The sequence below is a fragment of the Dermacentor silvarum genome, chromosome 4 (genome assembly GCF_013339745.2).
Source record: "Dermacentor silvarum isolate Dsil-2018 chromosome 4, BIME_Dsil_1.4, whole genome shotgun sequence".
NCBI classification, from domain to species: Eukaryota; Metazoa; Arthropoda; class Arachnida; order Ixodida; family Ixodidae; genus Dermacentor; species Dermacentor silvarum.
Genome location: NC_051157.2, coordinates 184,580,935 through 184,602,548, shown reverse-complemented (window position 1 = coordinate 184,602,548; position 21,614 = coordinate 184,580,935). Strand labels below are relative to the sequence as shown.

The following is a 21,614-nucleotide window of genomic DNA, read 5'->3' as shown; positions in this document are numbered from 1 at the left end:
CTGCGTTTGGGTTTTGCGTTGGGCACGCTATTTCGCCGATTTAGCGGGAGCCCCAAAAGCAGCCCCAAAAGCTTTGCGTCAACAAACATGGCGGCACCCATCGAAGCGACGGCTCTCCGAGTACCAAACTCGGCTTGATTCTTGGTAACGCGTGAAGTTCGTAAGCTAGGAGAAGTGACTGCGGTTATCGCTTTCTCTCAACTAACGTGTGTAATGAAGATTGATTCATTAGACGCCGCTAATTCCGAATTCGATTGTCGATTTCATCGCTCGTAGGCCTAACGTGGATTAGCTTGGCTGGTGAAGGCACGTCAAGTTGGTTACTCAAAATTAGGCGCAAGAAATCGCTTGCTGCTAATAGAATAACCTCTCAATTGTAATTAAACGCAAAACCACGAAAGTCAAAATTACCCTTCCTATCATAAAATGGTATAGTTTATTTTAATATTTATAATAGTTTTTCTTTGACACCGTAGTGGCGCTGCAAACGCAAGACGCTATTCGCAAACGCAAAGCTTTATTCTAAAACCCTTCACTCTTGCATGCCCCAACGCTAACACCCGCAAAGCTTTTTGGGGCCCCAAACTTTTGGGGCCCCTATTCTAAAACTCTCTAAGCCATTCATACGCAAGAGCTTCGTGTCCCACTTGCGTGTCTTCGCCTCCACAGTGTAATGGCTCCGGAGCTTGGGCACCGAAGGCGAACACTCAGATTTTTAGTCATTTTGCCGTCTTATCAGTGTACCAGTCTTCCTTTTAATGTACATTTTCCTTCCTAGCTATTCCCAACTCTGGTTGAGTCCGGCAAATGACTGTGCTGTGCATCGACGGCGAACGCCAACTCAGTGGCGTGTTCACACTCGCCGCCACCGACGGCTCCCGTCGCGCTAAGCTACATAAAATGGGCCGTGCCTGAAGATCTGGCTAGTTTATAAGCAATTAAGAATGGGGAATCATTGCAAAGATAAAAGAACTACAACGGACAGAGAACGGAACTTACTGACACATGTGCGATCTGCGAAGCAGCTCAAGAAACAGAATAAGGAAGACGTATGTCTCCTTTCTTTTTTCTGTCCATAATTGTTGTGTTCTTCGCCTATTTACATGATTAAAGGTACTGTGGCGCAGCCTGGTGGCGTGCAACGAAGTTGGCTGTGTAGGTTGAGATGGACGGCTTCCCTGTAGTTACAGAGGGCTCGCTCGCTTTGTGCGTTGTATTGAATTCTGTGAGTTGTTTTCAGACTCGAAAAGTGCTTTTCGAGTCTGAAACGCGCACAGCAAAATAACAACCGGAACATAACTGCTGGAGTTCCACGTCTTAGCTTGCCGCGGTGAGCTCCGTTCGCGTATGCATTTGCATCGCAATTTGCGCTCGTTTTCTGCTTTATATACTACTTGATGCCACGAATGTGATCTGCCTCGCAGAAGTGACGACCTTTCTCAAAAGAAGACACGTGTAAATGCGTTTTCCGGTGCGTCAGCCCTTATAACCCGCAGTGCCAAATCACTGGAAGCACCGAGCGCTTTCGTCCCGTCGTCTGCTTCACATGCCAGTGCTTTGTTAGGTGCCGTTCGCGGCGCTGTTCGCCAGCATATCGCCGGCGCGCCGGTGGCGCCTTACAACGGCCGCCCGGTGCCTATTGGCTTGCCTTCACGGAACCCTTTGTAACCTTGCCTAGTTAGCCTCATTAATTCGTTCGGGGCGCTCGGCATGTGAACCAGCCGCGTTGCTTACCCTACATGTATAGGTGGTAAACACCTTACATGTATAAGTAGCAGACAACGTTTCTCTTGCGTACTTCACGCGTCGAACGGCACGTACGTATCCAGCGCTCTCGTCACTCCGCTTCATACAGCTTTCTGGGTAACCGATAGAACCACAAATAAGGATCCTCTTAAGTTCGTGACAATTTACCAGGCAACAATAACGGCGACTAGCGCGCTTGGGGACTGCGCGCTACTCAGCGTAATCGTCAGGACCCCCTGCTTTCGACGCCGTTTGTAGAAATAGAGAGCGCTCGCTTTCCATGTTAGACGATGCAGGCGGTAGCGCACAAGGTCGTGCGCACGTTTCAAGCACTTTTCGAGTCTGAAAACAACTCACAGAATTCAATACAACGCACAAAGCGAGCGAGCCCTCTGTAACTACAGGGAAGCCGTCCATCTCAACCTACACAGCCAACTTCGTTGCACGCCACCAGGCTGCGCCACAGTACCTTTAAAACTCCAGCGCGTCAGCCCCATACCACAGAACACCCATACATACTGCGCGTTTGCCAAGCCAGCCACAGCGAGTGTTGCCTCGACGCGTCCGCTGCGGCGACACGCATGGCGGCGATGCTGCATTCAAAAGTGTATACACACGCTCCACGGGAGCAGACGACGCGTCCGGATTGCGTCAGCGTTAATTATGCGACCGCGCAACAATAGGATGTCCTCGTTATGCCGCTCGGCCGATCAGGAGAAAACCGTGGCGCAGGTCAGAACACGAGGTCGCAGGTTTAGCACCGTCAGCAAGTACCCGAGCCCGGGGCAGCTCGCACAAGCGCCGACGCACGAATGACGGTTGACAAATGACGGATGACAAAACGAGAAGGCGACAAACGCGTAGGCGCGACCATGTGTGTGAAAAAAAAAAAATTCTGGGATTTTACGTGCCGAAACCACGATCTGGGGCGTAATCTTATAACGGTTCCGAATGCGAACTGGTTCGCTTCGCCGCTTACGTCACTAAATAGGCCACTCCCATGCCGGAGGTGGAAGACGGGGAGGACGCGACCAATAAACGAGAGGGTGCCGCCTCTGAAGTGCACGTCATCATATGACGAGTTAATCGAGGAATTGCGGAATGTTTCTTCTTGCTCAATAAATATGAACTATAATTTAAATATTGTCCTGAAAGTTTTCAAGTATCTTCGCGTGTTGACGTATTCCTTTATTGTACATTAGGCAATATAAGATTACCATTTGTTTAACTGTTCGTCGCCAGGTGGTAATCCACGCGTTAAAAATTGTAACCACTCGAATGAAAGGAAATAACCCCATCACCATCAGTTGTGCGGAAATTTTGAAAGTTGGTTCTTTATTCTATGATGTTGTCCCACAGCCAACGGACGGTTCCGTTTGACAGACGATAATGACGCCGAATCTCCTCATCTGTAAGCTCTGAAAACCCGTCTAGCACCTCCAGTCGTTGACGGGTCCGGGATAGCAACCCGAGGCAAATAATGAGGGACGCCGCAATGTTTACATGCGTATGTAGTCGTACCTTGAAGATAATCAACGCGCGCGCGCACCGCCCGTGAGTCTCCGAGACGGCACGGCCCGCGCGGCCAAGGTCGCAAGCAAACAGCCAAGCCACAGCAACGGAACCCAGAGCGGACTACCTCTTCGCCAGTTCCACTCATGGTGGAGGACGGGTTCACTTTGAAAATGATTGACAGATGCGCGACGTGTTCAAAATTTGCGGTACCGCCCCGCTGTCTCTGACGGCCGCTGACGCAACCACAATTCTGACCAATCACGTGAGCGCAAGCGAACGTTTCGCATTCGGAACCGTTATAAGATTCCGCCCCTGACTGCTATTAGGAACGCCGTAGTGGGGAGCTCCGGATTAATTTGACCGCGTGGGGTTTGAACGTGCACCTAAATTGAAGTACACGAGCGCACACGCGCCGGCATCGAAGCCGCCATCCCGCGGTGTGTGCCCATGTGTGCCGCCTCTCGTCTTGTCCTTCGTTCGCGCTGTTACGAGTTCGACATAATCGAGAACGAACTAGTCCGCCAAGTCGTACAACTCAACTTCTCCTTTTTTACGTACAGACGTTCTTTTCGCGATTTTTGCGGAGTCGTCTACAGTTCACGAAAAATTCGTCCCACGGCCAACAATTCGCACCAGCGTTCCATGTGCATCGTGTTCTTCCATTTCCTGAACTTTAGGAAGCGCTAATTATCGACAAATATCAGAGTTCACTTAAAAGTGGAAGCGTCGAACACGCAAATCAAAATCGTTCACAGCAATCTTGAACAGCTACCAGAGAGCAAGCGGCCCTATAAGGCAGAGTCACCTTTAATTTGCTGCTTTCCTCACGTTTTTCGCGTTCAAGGGCTCTTGAAGAAGCTCTTATAATGTGCCATCAACGGGCCAGCATTTCGGGTACACTACTGCACCCTTGCGAGTGTATTTTGCCAGGCGACTATGCTTGCACACGGTGCTCTGGGCTTCAACGCAACCAGCTCTGGCAGGTCCTTGCGGCGATGACGGAGTGCTCGACTTAAACGAACACTTTTAACGCCGCTAAAGGCCCCGTGTCGCAGAAAATCCTGTGTCGGCGTCCGGAACCGTCGCCGGCGTTGGCGTCCGGTGAGCGAAAATTGCCGTATATATCGGGGGTGGGACTGCCCAAAGTCATTTTAGAGCAATTTTTGGAGAAAGTAAAATTGCGTTTAGGTGCAATTTTAGGCAGCCAAAATTGCATGTATTTTGTAGCAGCTTGGAGCATACTAAATTTAATTTTGGAGCAATTTGGAGGAGTTAAAATGTCATTTTGAAGCAATTTGGCGCAGGTCAATCTGAATTTTGGTGGAACATTGAAATTTGGCAGAGCCCTTGTAAACCACGACGAAACACAGAATAAACCAACACAAAGCGCGTACTAGAAGCGCGCTTTGTAGCTATAGAACTATAGAAAATGTAAAAGGGGGTTGGGTGAAGCGGCGGTATGACATATGCTTTCCTGTAAAGCCGGAAACATCGGTGACACTGCGATAGAACTATATATTTCCGCGCCGGCGCTCATGATGATAGAGGAAAATTCTCAAATTATGCGGTCCAATCGACGCGCCTACATAATTTCTGGGTCGCCATATGTCACTGCACACACAGAGAGCCGCCATCAACCCTGGTCTGGTTAACGTAACGCTATTCCAATCTGTTTTTATTGCGATAGCAATTATATCGACACTCCAGGCGCATTTCAGCTGCCGTCCCCGTGATGTTCCGCATAAAGTCCAGGGGCGATAACAGCGTCGCCGCGCGCCTTATGCTGCATGCTCGAGGGTGAGCCGACGATTGCGACTATATCGCGCGCGCAAGGGAGGAAACGCGCCGTCTTACGTCGCGCGCAAGGCACCGGGGGGAGGTGGTTCTACTCCGGCGGCTGCTGCGTATGGCGCGGCCGCGCGGGCCTTATCTTGAAAGCGATCTGCGATGGGAAGAGAGTGCGAGTGCTGAAAGCTTCGTGTGCGCTGTGTTTTCGCCGCTTAGTTCGCGTTGAAGCGAGAGGCAGCGCGAAGGTCAATACGCTCGCTGCTGCTACTGCCGCGCATCCTCACCTCACTACAGCGCTTTCTTTGGCAGCGAGTTTCCGCGGTCATCGATTGAGACATGTTCATGTTTACTTCTGCGCGCGTGACACCATGCTTGTTAATTTAGTTAGTAAGTGAATGTTTACAAGTTTACCCGGCCCATAAAACTACTATCCTTACTTCGTAAAGCTGTCTACTAATTTTCTATCGCAATCGATGCTTCGCCGTTCGGGCGAAACTGTGACTTAATTTTTGTTCGAAATCCGCCATTAGCATTTTGTGATAGGTAGAAATGGGTCAGGCCTCGCCCATAGGGCATAAAAATTGGTGCGGTTTAGCGTTGGTTAACAATGTTTGATAGCGAACGCTTCACTGCCCTGGCTAGGGCCATTGTCGAGCTGTGGCCAAGGTGTGGTTTCGCAATGATATACAGACATGTTTCCAATTAATACAGTGTTTATTCATCATTTTATTGCGATAGCAATTATATGGACACTTCAACCGGATTTCTGCCGTCGGCGTCGCCGTGAGGTTCCGTATAGATAAAATCTTCGCCGCGCGCCGTATGCCCCAGAGGCAGCGTGCGGGGACGCGCGCTATCACGGCCAGAGCGAACGCACTCAATCTCCCACGCGCAAGCAAGGAAGCGGAAAGCCAGCGCCGGCACTTCTCTGCCAACAACCGCGCTCGTCGCTCGTCCGCACAGTCTCTTATCTCTCCCACGCGCAAGCAAGGAAGCGGGAAGCCAGCGCCGGAAGGAGCGGGGGGGGGGGGGGGGGGGGGGCGCACTTCTACGCTGCCAACAACCGCGCTCGTCGTTCGTTCGACCGCACCGTCTCTTATCTCCACACGGCTCTGACCTTTATGCGCATTCGCCGCTCAGTTTCCGTTGAAGCGATAGACCGCACGTACCTTCGCCCGCTCCTGCGGCGTATATATCCGCTCGCTGCCAGCGTTTTGACGGTCGTTGTCTGCAGTCATTCAGTGTGATCTATTCATGTTTGTTTGTGCGCGCTCACACCACGCTTCTTCAATCAGTTAGTAATAGTCGGGCCACATTTTCCAACGCACGCTACACATGCAATGCTGCCCGGGTCGGCAGTGCAGCGCTACAGGTGTGTCCCTTCGCACGCGCTGCCCACGGGAAGCGCTTCTCATCAACACCACCGTTTCACACGCGCCTTCTCGTGGTCATCGAGTCTCTCTTCATGTCGGTCTACTTACGCCGCAGCACACCTGCTTACTTAATCAGCTCATGTTTACTACAATTCATATTGCTACCAAAGCCGCTCACCTTACTTCGTATGACATTGCTGTGTTGCTATCGCATTCATCGCTTTGCCCTTAGGGCGAAACTGTGACATTTTTTTATGCCTATGAAGACACTGCGGCGATCAGCAAAGTAGTGAGACATGGTTGCAACTCGCAGCCGGGCCCAACTCTACTCGGGCAACGGCGGCAATGTCTCCTTTCAGGGCTCCGTAAAGGCCTAAATATCGTCCGACGTAGCGTGAACGCGCGCACACGTTATGTCACGTTGGCGAGAACAACAGCGGCTATAGTTCGACCGATGGTTCGACGTACTGGCGCCGCCAACGTAACCGGACGCGCCGCCAATGCGCTCCGACGCACATGGCCGCTCGCCCGCGTGTCGATAACGTCGGACTATAAACGCGCCTTAATGCTCTCTTGTGATTTGACCTGTAGCTCTCAAGGTGAAAACTGTTGAGTCGCCGACGGCTGCCCGAGATAGCGTAATGAAGCTTTCGCTTTAAAACAGATTGGAGTGCTTTTACGTCATACCGGCCTTGGGAACAGAGACTCCCGCCCGCTGAACCCGCTGCAGCGCGCGCCTCCCTAATACCAGTTCGTTCGCAGCGCCCTCAGCCTACTTTTCGTTGTTTTGCGCCTGAGCTAGGGAGCACCGCGCCACTCGGACCACTCAACCGTATGCACAGCATAAAAACGGCCCTGGCCGTTCCGGCAGCCCCGACAACAGCCGGGAGTGGCCGTGCGCTCCGGCCACTTGCCGGAAAAGGCGAAAAGTCTAGTATTACAAGCGCGAAATTTACGAGAGAATGTGCGGGAGGTGCCGTCGCGCGGTGTGCAGTATGTGAACAGCTCCACTCTTTTTCAGAGGACCAATCCGCTCGCTGTACACGGCCACTGCCGCAGCACACATGCCGAAGGCGTTCTGGCGCATCGTGGCGCAATGTCGGTCAATCTCTGTGTTTGGCGCAGAATTTGCGTTTGTATCAAAAAGGCGCAATTGGCGCCTTTTTGTCCAGTCCAATCCCTGATATATTCTACACGGCACTAACGTTATTCTATTACTAAAGTTGCTTATATTGTGCTACATTCTTGACAAAGTTATCCCTCGGAATTTTGAAAATGACAGCCCACAAACACCGACAGCGCATACCTTTCATGTTAAATCTTCTCAGACGGAAATATTAAAAGTGCGGAACAATAACAGAAGATCGGCCCACACTAGAGGCCGCGTTGCTACCAGAAAGCTCGGCTTCGTGCATAGCGTTCGCCGCCAGCGTTTCCCGGTAAACATTGCGGTTATACATAAACCGCAGTTGCCGGGACGCGTGAGAAGCAGTCTGGGATATTTGAATGTGTGGGAATCCTCGGGTCCCATAACCGCCGCACGGGCAGCGAACGTCGCGTCAAGCGCATGCGTGCCAGGGAGAGTTGGGAGAGGGGAAACTTTCCTTCTGCGGGCGGCGCGCGGGAATCGCAAGCGCTATCAGCGCCACCGGTGGGTCACGTGAGATCCCGCTGATATCGCCCGGGGCTCTTTGGGCTTCCGCCGTCGCTCCCGTATTCCCGCACGTGGTTAGTCAACCGCGTTGTTGCCGCGGCAAACGCCGCGGCCCCCCCGTATTCCCCAGTTGGTAAGTCGGAAGCCCTTGTTTACCTAGTGTATTATTCTCTTCGAGGGAACCCTCAGCGATGTCAACTATAGCTAGCTGGCCTGCTCGAAGTGTTAGTTGCAGTCGTAATAAATGCTTTCCGAGTGTACACGTGGTTGTCGTCTATTGTTTCCTCGAGCTTGTACCGGACCGCGGTTGATGCGCAGGCATGCGCCAACCGCGGGGCTCGGTGTGTCGAGGCAGAGGGCCGTTGGCATCCCCCCATATCCCGACAAATGTTATCGCGTTTCACTCTTACAGGCAAAGCTTAAGCGTCCGCCAAGTTTTACAGCGAAGCTGTATATGGCTACCCCGGCAAATTTTCTGCGTCCGTGCGTGTACACCGTCGCGTTGACAAGGAAAAAAATTTGACTGGACCGCTACTATGCATACTGTGTTGAGTTTCCGCGTAACAGAATTACGTTTTCTCGTATGTTCAAATTGCAATCCGATGCTATCCTGTATGTAGGTTGTGTGTGTGTCGTACTTTACAAACATTGTGACGCACTTTACTGTGATAAATTGAATTTGTTCAATAACGCACCTGCGCCTAGCGGAGGGTCTACTAGATTGAGGATATACGTTGCACTCCGGCACACCTGCGAGCGCGCGTGACGAACACGGTGTGCGCACGATGTATATGTCCTTGATGAGTGGGCGCTCTGTCCGTTGCATCTGTCGCGCAGAGTGTGCTGCTACCGTAATCGACATCAGGGCGAGACTTAAAATATTACAGTGACGTTCACTTCGTGAGCGCGGGTTACGCGCAAGCGTATGTACGCCGCGAACATGCACCGCGGCGTCGAAGCACCAACGGAAACGGCGCGAACGAGGTCGTGGACGCTACAGTGATCTCGACGGTGCGACGCCTTGTGGTGGTGGCGCGTGGCTGTACTACATCCACTTTCACAGGGTGGAATGGAGGCGGAAATTTTGTATCTTTCTGTTTGATGGGACGTGCCCTGGTAGCCTATACTCCGTTCCACACATGGCAGTCAACGCTGTGGAAGCTACGCAAGAAGTTCGGTCAAGAAATGTTATCGCTCCACGCGTTCCGTCTATGCTTCGCTGGGCGGAGTTCCGTTCATGCTTCGCTGCGCGCCAACAGTGTTCACTCGCGCGAGCGTGCACGAGAGACTCCTCGTGACGGCGTGGTTGGCAGCATTCGCTCGCCATTGCCGCTTGCGATTCTTCGAAACGAAATTGCTTCAAAATTAAATCTGTCCGTCACGTACGTAAGACAACGAATGGCTTATACCCCCTTAAGCAATTGTTCATACCCCGTAAAGGCGGCCTCCCCATTACGACGACAGAAGAGAAGTGTCAACAGAGGCGTACCAACTATTTCTCGAGTGGGGGGGGGGGGGGGGGGTGCAAACCGCAGATCTGACGCTCTCTCTCTCTCTGTATATATATATATATATATATATATATATATATATAAATTGCTACTCTCTCTCTCTCTGTATGTATGTATATATATATATATATATATATATTGCTATTTTAATAAGTGACAAAGCGTCGAAATGCATCTGTCAGGTATTTTTATTTGTCACAATAGACCTATTTCTCAATAGCACGCACATGGTGAACCATCGAGGCCCACAAAATTATTTGAATTTGCATTTATTTCTAGTTGCTGTAAAATCTATATGTGAAAAAGGGACAAATGGCATTGAGTGCCCAGAGGTCCCTGATCCAACCCAGTAGCAGCAGTGCAGCTCACAAAAAAAATCACATTTGTTGGAGTCAATTTTACTAATTAAACAAAGTATTTTACTTGGTGTTTAACTCTACAGCATAAATGTATCGCTAGTTAAAGTAATAGTACTGTCTAGGTTATACAGAACGAAGTACAATCAACATAAATTACTCTCAATACTAAAAAGAAAAAGACGGCAGAGGTGTGCGAACTTTGTGAATTACAACCCGATTTTTAGTGAAGCTGTTTTTTTTTTTTTCCAACAGTTGCACTAAATGTTTCAGTTTCGTGTAATTACGTCGCATACTTTGAAAAGTTACCCGTATATTAGTGTTCCGTTTTAAACCTTAAATGTCCCCGTGTACTGCTTTGAAGCATTTCTTGCTGGAATTTTTAAAAAGCAGAAATTCATCAGTACACAATTTACTTCGTCAGAAAATTTCATTATCCCCAGATATAAACAAGATGCCTTGTTTAGCTCACCGAGGACAACGGAGAAGCAACCTATACGCATCCCGCATGGTGCACGGGAACAAATGGTAACACAAGGTTTTAGTAGTTATCTGCAACACTTGCATATAAAGCAGGAAAGTGAGATTTTCGCCACGCATTGCGCTTAAAATTCTCCCTATTTTCATGGAATTTCAAGTCCATATCTTATGCAATTATTTTAGGATGTCGCGGAAAGCGGTGGTATGGCACCCTGGAACACTTCAATATGTAACTTTCTACAGAGGCTTGCAATGAACCTACACAGAAAAAAACATTTATTGTTCGTCACTCTGGATATTGTTTCGCACTTCGAACAAATATTAACACCGTGCCACGCATAGTTCACTGAGGATACCGGGATCAACAACTAAATGCCGTGTATAAAGCATAAAAACTGGGGGAAAGCGAGTATTCAGTAGCGGTCTTTCGAGTACGTAAGCAACCACCGCAGTTCAAATTTCCGGAACACGTCAAAATAAGGTGGTCTTCATTTCTTCAAAATATTAAATATCTGCTGTTCTTGCTCCTGCCGGCAAACAAGTTGTGTGGTAGCCCTTATTCAGAAACGGCCTGAAAATGAAATCGATAAAAGCAGAAGTGACACATGCCTTTAGAAAAAATTCAGTTAAGTGTTCTATTGGCACTGAAATGGCTCTGCACGTTCTACCGAGGTCAATTTCACGAACGTATCACCTCGCAGACCCTCATGTAATGTCCCGTTCTGGGACCTTTGAGGTATCATGAATAAATGAACGTACATATAAAACCCTAATCCGTTCTAAACTAGAATATGCCAGTGCTATCTATGACAACCAACCAGGTTAATATGATTAATTCCCTTGAATCGGTTCAGAACCGTGCTGCCAGTATCATTCTTTCTGACTACTCCTATAATACAAGTGTGTCTTCCGCTTGTGTCTTCCCCCGCTCACCTCCCGCCGCAAAAGTGCTCGTATATTTTTTTATGTTCTTTCATTTCATTCGCTGCCCACGTGAAACCAAATCATCATTCCAGCGCATCGTTTCTCCCGACATACGCATCCCAATGCTGTGGTATCTACCACGCGCCCATTCCACTATGTATCAGCGTTCTTTTTTTCTGCACACAGCCCGAGAATGGAATACCTTTCTTCTGACATCGCCCTTATCACCAACATTTCCCGTTTCAAAACTGATATTGAAGACCATCTTTCAAGTCACGCCACCTAATCTGTCCCGCCATTTTTCTACGTGCCCACCCCTCATGTAATGTCCCGTTCTGGGACCTTTGAGGTATCAACAATAAATGAATAAATAAATATACGATAAGTCGTGATTACACAAAAAAATTCGGCAGTTATATACCTGTAAGTGGTTTGATTAGATTTTTGATGGTGATAATTAAATATATATTTATACTGCAACGCTACGTAGACTATCTCTGGGCGGAGATTCAGTAGTTCTAGCATTTGATAATCCAACCATTTCATGCAATAAGGCACACCCATCGTTGGGAGCGGCTGATTAAAATACTTCATCCAGACCTCTCCCCTCGCCCGAAGGTTATAAGTATATCAAGCCGATTGTTTTGTTTTTTCTCGTATGGTTAGGCGGTAATTTGTAACTGCGGGAACTATCCAGCGCCAGGACTTCTGCGCAATGCAAGCGTGTATATACGGCGAATCTCGCGCGTCGCCCGCTACAGCGCGTCAGGAGGAGGCACAATACTCGCTGCCCAAACCGGGGATACGTCGTAAAGAAAAGCATTATTAACGTGGTGACTCGATTAAGAAGTAAAATTTAGCTTCAGCAGTAGTTTTGTTGGACTTTCCAGTCTGTAGCCGAAAGTGCCCGCTTTCGAAAGTGTGTGTGTGTGTGTGGGGGGGGGCAAAGGGCAAATGGCATACTTTGCCCCCCCCCGGTGGATACGCCTATGAGAAGTGAAATTGTACGTTGGAATGATGAGCGGAAACGGAGGCAGTGGCATGAGCACGAGCCAACGAGCCAGCTGCGAGCCAACGAGTCAATTCCGATGATGGCAGTTTTCTGTGGACCGGCGATTTCACCTAGCCATATAAGGCTTCGCTTTAAAAACATCGAACTATATCCAAGTGCGAACGAAGCCACTGCAAGAAGTTTCTCTAGTCTCCACAGCGTTGACTGCTATGTATGGAACGGAGTATAGTGACATTGCGCAACTGAGCTCGAGATGGGCCAACTGAAATTTGGGGGTATGCTTACATATACTTGGACAACTCCAGTGGAGTTTTTCCATTCTTTTTAACCATGTTAGGATATTATCATTTTCAAATAGCAATGGCAGTTTTGTCACCGGCAGGATGGTTCAATTCAATTTGCTCAGAAACTCAGCAATAATTTTAAATCACCAGTAAAAGAAGTACCGAAAACGAAACGGGTAGCTGCTTCGTGTGACGTCCCGATGAGTCGATGACGTCAGATCCGGCACTACTGTAAACACGCAAAACGCGTGACCTATGACATGGTGCTATAACGCAAAAAGAAATTCCGCCTCCGTTCCACCCTGTGAAAGTGGATGTACAGCGAAGCTGTTGCCGACGTTACACAAACGCCAGCACCACGCGGCGTCACACCGTCGAGATCAACGTAGCGTCCACGACTTCGTTCGCGCCCTTTCCGTCGGTGCGTCGACGCCGCGGTTTACGTTTGCGCGTAATTCGCATTCACGATGTGAACGTCCATCATTTTTTTAACAGTCTTGCCCTAATGTCGATTACGGTTACAGCAGATTCTCAGCGATACGTTCGTCAAGCGCGCACGCAGTTGAGCCGCAGTGCAGCATACATCCTCGTTCTAGTACACCCTCCGCCTGGCGCAAGTGCGTTATTGAGCTACCAATTCAATTTTTCCAAGTGCGTCATAAAATTTGTAAAGTACGACTTGCAACCTGCAGACATGATAGTATCCGAATGTAATTTGAACATACGAGAAAGCGTAATGCTGTTACGAGGAAACTCAAAATTACACTAGCTCTAGAGACGAAAATCTTCCTTTGTCGACGCGACGATGTACACGCAGGGACGCAGAAAATTTGCCGGGGAAGCCATATACAGTAAAAAGCGAAGCTGATGATGTCTCCCGAGGAGCTTTTACATCTTTCGAACTAGACAGCGGCGATTTCAGCGACGATTTCAGTGACAGTGTGAGCGCTGAAGGATCGCAGCTTTGTTTTGACCAGCCGCCGCCGCACGAGGCAGCTGACGTGTCCGAGCTCAACGCACTGTGCTGCGGCAAGACGAAGAGAAGCACCGGTTATCACGTCTGTTAAAAGGATGATTGTCGGCCGTCGTCTCATAGAATAAGAAGCTACCTTCATCGTCTCATGGCGAAGTGGTAGTGTATAGTTACAGTGTACTAGAATAGTTGGGTAGTGGAAAGAACGGCGTGCACCGCGTGAGGCACTAGGGTGCCTCGATGCCCAGCGCCGCCGTCCAGAACGGGGCGCTGGCATCGAGGCACCCTGGCTTTAGGCACCCTATGAGGCACTTGATGGTAACGCCACCAGGTGGCGCCAGCGGCTCCAAACCGAGCACCGGCAAGCGCTAGAAAGCGGTCAGGCACGGAAGTTTTCTTTTATTATTACTGCAGGTATACGTAGTACTCGCGTTGCAAATGTCATTGCTAGCTTATGAGCGAATTAATCAAAGCAATATGACTTCAGTAGGGCTAAGCTTCCATCAGATTACCTCAGCTGAGCGGACGGCGCCAAGGAACGAAGTGCGTGAAGCTTCGCGCTTACTTCACTAAGAAGTCGTCTTATGAGATCTTGCGTGTAACGGCTACGTCTGCGTCATTTTACTGGCGTGTTAGTACGAGCAGCCCCTGTGAGATGCAAACAGCACGTTCCGAGTGCACGCTCCGGGCACTTGGTACTCCCGCCAGTTCTCTTATCACAGGCACGCGCCTTTGCGGCACTAAACGACAGCATCGCCAATAATGCAGTGAAAACGTCGGAACTGCCTATTCTAGCTATTCTCATATACGTACGTATTCCAAAATTCATGTTTGCAGTATTTTATAAATCTCCTGTCTTTGTTACATCGAACTACCCGGTTCCTGGCCAATCCCCCAGAGTGGGTATATGTGCCACTACCACCAAGGATCTATGAATATATCTACATCTGCTCCAATGTTAAGCGCAGCTATTATGTATTACTGATCTAATGTCAATTCCACGTGTTCTGTGTGTTTTTTTATGTTTCGGAGTAAAATTTAAATTAAATTCTGGGGTTTCACATGTCAAAACGACGATATGATTATGAGGCACGCCGTAGTGGGGGATTCCGGGTTAATTTAGACCATCTGGGGTTCTTTAACGTGCACCCAATGAACGGTACACGAGAGTTTCGATGAGGCCGCGGCGGCCCCATCGAAATGCGGCCGCCGCGGCCTGTACTCGATCCCCCAACCTCCGGGCTTAGCAGCGCAACACCAAAGCCCCTACGTCACCACGGCGGCGTATGTTTTGGAGTATCCGGTCGCTGGAGGGCCAACCTCTCCTCTGTTGTTACGATTTTGTCTTGTTCTTCAAACACAAGACGAAGCTATCATTTCATTTAATACTGAGGCATATAAATACACAATTGAAGAAACAATTTTTTTACGGACCAACTGTTTATTTAAAATGATTGGTTCAAGACAAGGGCATCAGGTATAATCACAACAGAATTTGTTCAAAGCTGGTGTGCGTAAACAGTTCACACGAAAGCTCAAAGGAACGGAATAAGGTTCCCTGAAAACCAAGCAAACACGCTCATGTGCAGCGGCTTAGCTTTAGGTAGTTAGCAGTCTGCCGTTTCTGGCACCTGGCGCGGTTAAAAGCCCTAGCTTACAATGAAGTGCAGACCGGGTAGTCGCAAACCGCCGACGTTTCCGAGTGTGGCTTGTCTTTGCGGTGCAAGTTCCTATTCTACTGATTTCGTTGGACTTCGTCTTTCGAGGCTTTAAACAACGACAACGTCCGTCCGTTGAGCTCACGAAATCCGGGGTACCCGCTCTTGCAACCTCATCTCATCTCCCAAACATTGGATTGGGCACGAAGCAGGTGGTTTCAACTATGTTTAATAGAATTTAAACAAATACTAAATTTGTATAGCAGCAATTCGAAAAATACCATGAACAATTTTAAGATAAAATAATTTTTACATAAAGAATTGAAATAATAGGAATAATTCATAATTCTAGAAATTCATAATTCTTTTTGTCTCTAATGAAATTGTAAACTCCAAGAAAAGCATCCTTGTGGCTGTGTCCGAGTCACGGTCTAGTCCCAGTGAAGTCGCCCCAAAAGAGAGAATGGTTGGCGAAGTTGGTAATAACCCAAGTTTTCGAAATGAAAGTTGTAAGAGTTTTCTCTCTCTTAAAAATGGGTGGCACAAGAGGAAAAATTAAGTCCTGAATGGATTCAGCTGCATTGCAAAAAGAACATATAGGGGGCACAGCGTGACCAGACCTGTGTAAGTAAAGATTTAGGGGCGGTAAAGGGCACCTCAATTTTGTAAAGGAAACTTCCAATTGTCTTGAAGGACAGCGATCATTATTCCACGGCAAACAAAGATGGTGGATATCACAAGACGATGTTAAAATAGATTTTGCGGAATTTTGCGATAGCGCAAGAAAATCTAACGTGTCGGAAACTCGGTAAAAGGAGCAGAAACTGCGTACGCAACCTCACTGACAGCATTCGACACGTGCTACAGCCGCTACAGGGGCCGCGATCTCCTCGGTTTTTTTTTTTTTTTTTTTGACGCCAGCGCCACGCGCAGCGGTTAACAGAAGTAGCAACGGCTTTCCCATAGGCCAGGCCGCGCGCTCTTTCCACTACCCAAGGAATTCTAGTACACTGTAGTATAGTCTCTAACGCCACAAACACAGAGTGGCCAGTAAAAAGTCATACATTCGTGGGCATGAGTCGGGAACACGCAACCAATTTTTAAAAATAATTTTCAGGAAAACTAAATTACTTGCAGCCATATCTTTGGCACAGATAATCAGAGTTCAAAAGAGAACGTATATGCAAAATTTTATTGAGGTCGCACATGGAAAAATCGCCGGAGTTGCCCTGTAAAAAGCCCTAGGTGGTCAAAATTATTCCGGAGACCCCGCCCCCTGCACACGCACGCACGCACGCACGCACGCGCACACACACACACACACTACAGTGTGCCTTACAATGAGATCGTAGTTTTGACCGGTAAAACCCCAGAATTTTTTTTCTATTGATACGTGTCAACACTACAAAGTAAACACCGCCGGCTATTTACGCCAGCATTGATTCTTTAGACCAGTGACATCGCTTGCGCAGTTGATATCGTGGCCAATGAAAGACGTCGATGCAATACTTGTAAATCGTGTAAATCATACGCTACATAGGCAGGTACATAACACTGGCGACAAGAATTTATCTGAACGTTCGAAGTGCTGTCCAAGCGCCGTCGCAGCCGTCGTACCACAAAACCTTGGTAAAGCGTAGCACTAGTTCACCAACACCTAAACATCAATAGCTTCGTAGGCCCGAAGCTATGAAGTCACGCTTGCGAGCGGGTGTATCCACATGAATGCGTTCTGCTCGCGTTCCTATCACCCTTAATCTCATAGCGTGAAGTCGAGGCAACAATCTTTGAGGATACTAAAATGCGATGGCAGATCCCGTTAGTTGGTGCAGCCCCTATAGTACAATCTCTCATGAAGCATTGACAGGCCAAACAAAAGCACCAAGACAGTGCCGGCATTCAACGGCAAATCACTGAGCGAACGACACCCATACACAAACCTGTTAAATATTACCTAAAGAGGAAGTTGCCTGACTGAGTTCCATGCAAGTGATATCGCCGTGTCAACATTTGACACGAAGTGGCACAAGGCCAACTAACGCAGGTAAAAAGCCTGTAACGTCAAATTTACTTCTAACATGCTTCTGTATGACATTCTTGGTGTCTATTCTGTGCCTGCATGTTTATTTGTTAACACAACCCAGCAAGGGGTCGCGTCGGGGTGTTGCCACGAGCGACCACCAAGAAGTACGTCGGCAATGCCACTTCAGATCGATACCTAAGAATATGCAGTGGAAAATGGTTCCGTGATTCGCAGAAGTGCTCTCAAAGGTAACTAAGCTCTGCGCAGCACCATATGTCTAAGAGACCATGCAAACAGGAGAGAGAGAAAAGGGTAGCGCACCTTCGCTGGCTTTCCCGGTAGGCGAATGCGAGCAGGTCGGCGAGTCCCCCGCTTCCCTCGAACACCACCACGGGCAGCTGTCGCTTGAGGTGCTCGAGCACAAGCCGAGCGCAGCCGTCGCCCCCGGACACGAGCAACGCGATGAGCGGAAGCTCTGCGCCACCGCCCTCTTTTTCGCCGCCGCCAGAGGACGCCGCTGTAGGCGCTGTAAACGTCACAGGACTATTTAGTTCAAGACACCCCATGGTAGTCCCGTATTAAGCCAACAACGATTTACTTGAAGACGACACTTGTCGTGTGAGTAGCCATCCGCAACTACGCACTCAAAGTAAGCAGAAGAAGAAGGGGAACCGAGGGGCTCGATTTTGTTAATCATAACCACATAAAGCCAACAGACAAAGTAAGCAGATCATACTTCATCACCGAGAAACGAACTCTCGTGGCTGCAGCCTGCCGCGCGATTAATTCACCCTGAAGTTACCAGACTTCCAAAGCGCGAGCGGTCCACTGTTGATATGGCACAGCTCGACGCGTCAGTAGACCGGTATACGTACAAAGCAGTAATAATGAAGCCAAAGATCGAGGTGTCAACCCTCGAAAACAGCGGTGGTCCAACGCGAAAACAAGCGTAGGCAGCAGCTCTGGTCGACTCTTAGCTAGCCGAGCTGTACCTGCAACCTGTAAGCCCCAATGCACCCGACTCGGCACAGCCCGAGGGGTTTCATGGCGTCTCTTGCTGCCATGAGAAAGGGGCCGTGCTGTGCGGCTTGTCATCGTGTGCTGGCCAAGACGGCGTGACTCCAAGTTCTCAGCTAGAATTGCGCTACGGCTTTGCCTAAATGTACGCTCCTCGAATGGCCAAACAAAGCCTTCAATGAGTGAGAGTTCAGTAGAAGTCCATCCGAATGGGGGCCCGTTTAGTGAAATAGTACCTGGACACGCTGCTTCAGAATAAATTTCGTCTGCATGGCAACTTTTATGTAGACGATCTAACACTTTTCGGCGCGCTACGAAGCCAAGTCCGTGGGCTTTATGCGGCTGCTGCCATCGAGCTCATCAGTTCCACTGATTCATTTCGCTTATTTCCTGGCGTGTGCCACCTGGGAGTTATAACATCTATGTAACCTACCATGAGGGGTGACTTGTTGAAACAATTCCGATGGAAATTTCACAACAGCATTCTACAAAAAAGGGGATGCAGACTTTCGCAATGCTCACCCTGGTCGGAGAGGTTGATGAGCCGCTGCTCGAGGCGCAGCACGAAGTGGTTGAGCCCCGTGCGGTTGACCGTCTCGTCCCGCACGAGCACGTAGTTGGAGTGGTCCGGGTTCAGCTCGAACTTGCCTTCTTCTGGCCGGTTGCCCTCGTTCTCGATCTGAACGTCGGCCTGCTGCTCGCGTACAGCAAAAGGAGCGCCAGATGACAAATTAAAGATCCGTTGTGTGATCGCGCGTCACCGGCGACAAATTGGTAGGGGCCAAACTTGAAAGTTGAGTCAGTGAGAGTCGCTACGCGGGCTTGTTTGTAGTTCACCTCATGAAGAGCGAATTGTAGCGCAAGAAAAGGCAGGAGGACACAATAAATCACATAGAAAAGATGCTGCCGTATGTTTGTTCAATGTGCCTTTTTTGTGTCCTACCTCTTTGGGTACTCTTTCCTCCCATAAACCACTGTTGAATTTAACAAACTTGATCCGCGCGTGTTTTACGACATCAGTTCAGCTGAGACTTTCCAGAGAAAGCTGGAATTGTGCTTCCTGTAGCAATGGGCTTTTCATCTGTAGTTTTTTTTTTTTTTTCCACCCTGTTACCCGCAAAGGGCTTACAGTATTGTAAATTTTTAAAAATATATATTTTTCTTCATCTTTTTATCACGCTACAGTTCAATCTCCTTTAAAAAAGAAGGTCCCACAACTCTTGTGCGGGGCGACGCAAACTGCGTTCGCTGCATGCTTAAACATCGGCTATTTGCAAAAAAAAAAAAAAAAAGCAAGTGAGCCGGCCGACAAAACAAATGTACGCTTCCCGTGCCCTTTATTGGACGAAGAAGGGCCGCGCACGCACCCGTCCGTCGAGCAGGTCGGCGTTGACGAGCATGTCCTCGCGCACGATGCCCACCAGCCGCAGCGGCGGCAGGGTGGCGCGAGTGCGGTTCGGGTGCTTGTGGCAGCGTAGCGCCTGCCGCCGGCGCAGCTCGTGGCTCACGGCGTCGCCGACCAGCTTGGCGAGCCCTGTGTTGAAGCCGTTGGTGAGCAGCCACATGGGCGTCGCGTTGGCGGCGCGCAGCAGTCCGCGCCGGAAGCCCTCGAGCCGCCTCGCGTCCGCCCAGTCGCCCAGCGGGCCCACGTGCGAGATGAGCACCAGGGCGATGCGCGGCGCCGAGAACAGCCACTCCTGGACCAGCACGCCGGACACCTGGTCCGGGTCGATGTCGTGCCGGACGCGGATGTACGGCCGGGCCTGCATCGGCCGTTTGAACACAAGTCACTCCTGAACCGCGGTGTGTGTGTGTGTTCGACAACGACAAGTCACAAGTATAGGCAATGAGCACGGTTATTTAAGACGGGGCGAATCAATTCTCCGAACCGCACGACATGCGACGAGAAAAGAGGCACTGAACACTTTCTGTGGTCGTGCCCGAAATTCCAAGATGAAAGGGACGCTCTCCTGGAGAATCTGCAAAAAAAGTACGTTCCGCATGCATGCCTGCTACACTTTGTATTCCCCGAAGGATCAGTTATAGCCCGCAAAAAAAAAAAAAAAAAAAAAAAAAAACTTCACGTCGTCTTATCGCATTTTTAAGAGAGACTGGTTTCATGGACATTGGTGAAACACAGCATTGGTATTGTAAGAGACGCTCGAGCGGAGAATTTGCCGTCCTTTATCGCCAGGCTAAACCCGCCTGCTGCTACAATCCACTACCACTACGACCACCACCATCTGCAGTGACAGCTTTTATTAGAACTCTTCAATTGGTTGTCCCAGACTGCTCAGAACAGCCGAGGCGCCGCCTTCTGCCTATGCTACAGACGCCCTGTGTGAGCACGTGAATTATATCTCATACTGCTTATGCCTTATTCTCCCTATTTCTTTCAATCCCCCATCCCCTCTTCCCAGTGCAGCTATAGGCACCGCCGGACGTCTGTCAGGTTAACCTCCCTGCCTTTTGTGGCTTCTCTCTCTCTCTCTATTTCCACCAACAGCGTCTCGGATAGTTTTGGTCAGTCTGGAAAGGCAAACAGAAAAGGACCATGGGTTCTTCCACTAGAAATGACGGTGAGCCATGGCTGTCGCCGATGTCGCGGCATGCTTGAAAAATTAAAGCCCGCCCTGTGCGCCAACATCGGCGGTGTACCCGTGCATCGCTCATGTTTGCACAGTGGTGAAGTGTCACACGAGGTGCACGCCCGTCAATCAAAAGGTAATCTCAATTTTGCCATAATAAACACTAGGATCCGCAGATACCACTGCGAGTGTTGTGAAATGACACAGGACTACAGTTCTTATTACTGTTGGTATTAATGCGCCTGCCCAAAGACCGCTTTCGGTGGGCAGAGTTCTTTCTCAAGGCGACGAATCCACGCGTATACCTTGTCTTCATCGTAATTATTAAAAAAAAAGGCTTACTGACCTCGTTTAACCCCTCACTAAAGCGAAAAACGACGGTACCTCGGTACGTGAAAATGCACGAAGGAAAAGACCGCACCGGTGTCTGTGCCTTCTTTACTTCGTATTTTGCAAGAAACAGTGCAAACAAAACACTCACCGAGGAAGGACGGCCCACGGCTCACCATCCTCCTTCTGTCCGTGCATTATTTGCGCTGTTCCTTGCGGTGTATCAAACCAATAAGGTCGAACCGTTCTTTACTTCGTCTGGCGCCAGCCAATCATGTGTCAAATCCGTAAATGAGTGCGCATGTTAGAGCGGCATCACGATCGCACTGGTCACAAGCAATTAGCCGGTACTGTGTCCGTGCAGCACCGTGATTTTAGCACT

General features: G+C 49.3%; 1 protein-coding gene across 1 annotated transcript in view; it reads right to left on the bottom strand.

The window, feature by feature from the left end:
- LOC119450844 (transient receptor potential channel-like) overlaps positions 1–21,614 on the bottom strand; it is a 144,531-nt gene that overhangs the window by 102,840 nt on the left and 20,077 nt on the right. Inside the window, 3 exon segments of the mRNA XM_037714337.2 lie at positions 17,619–17,823; positions 18,837–19,008; positions 19,682–20,077. Of these exon segments, the coding sequence (XP_037570265.1) occupies positions 17,619–17,823; positions 18,837–19,008; positions 19,682–20,077 (773 nt within the window).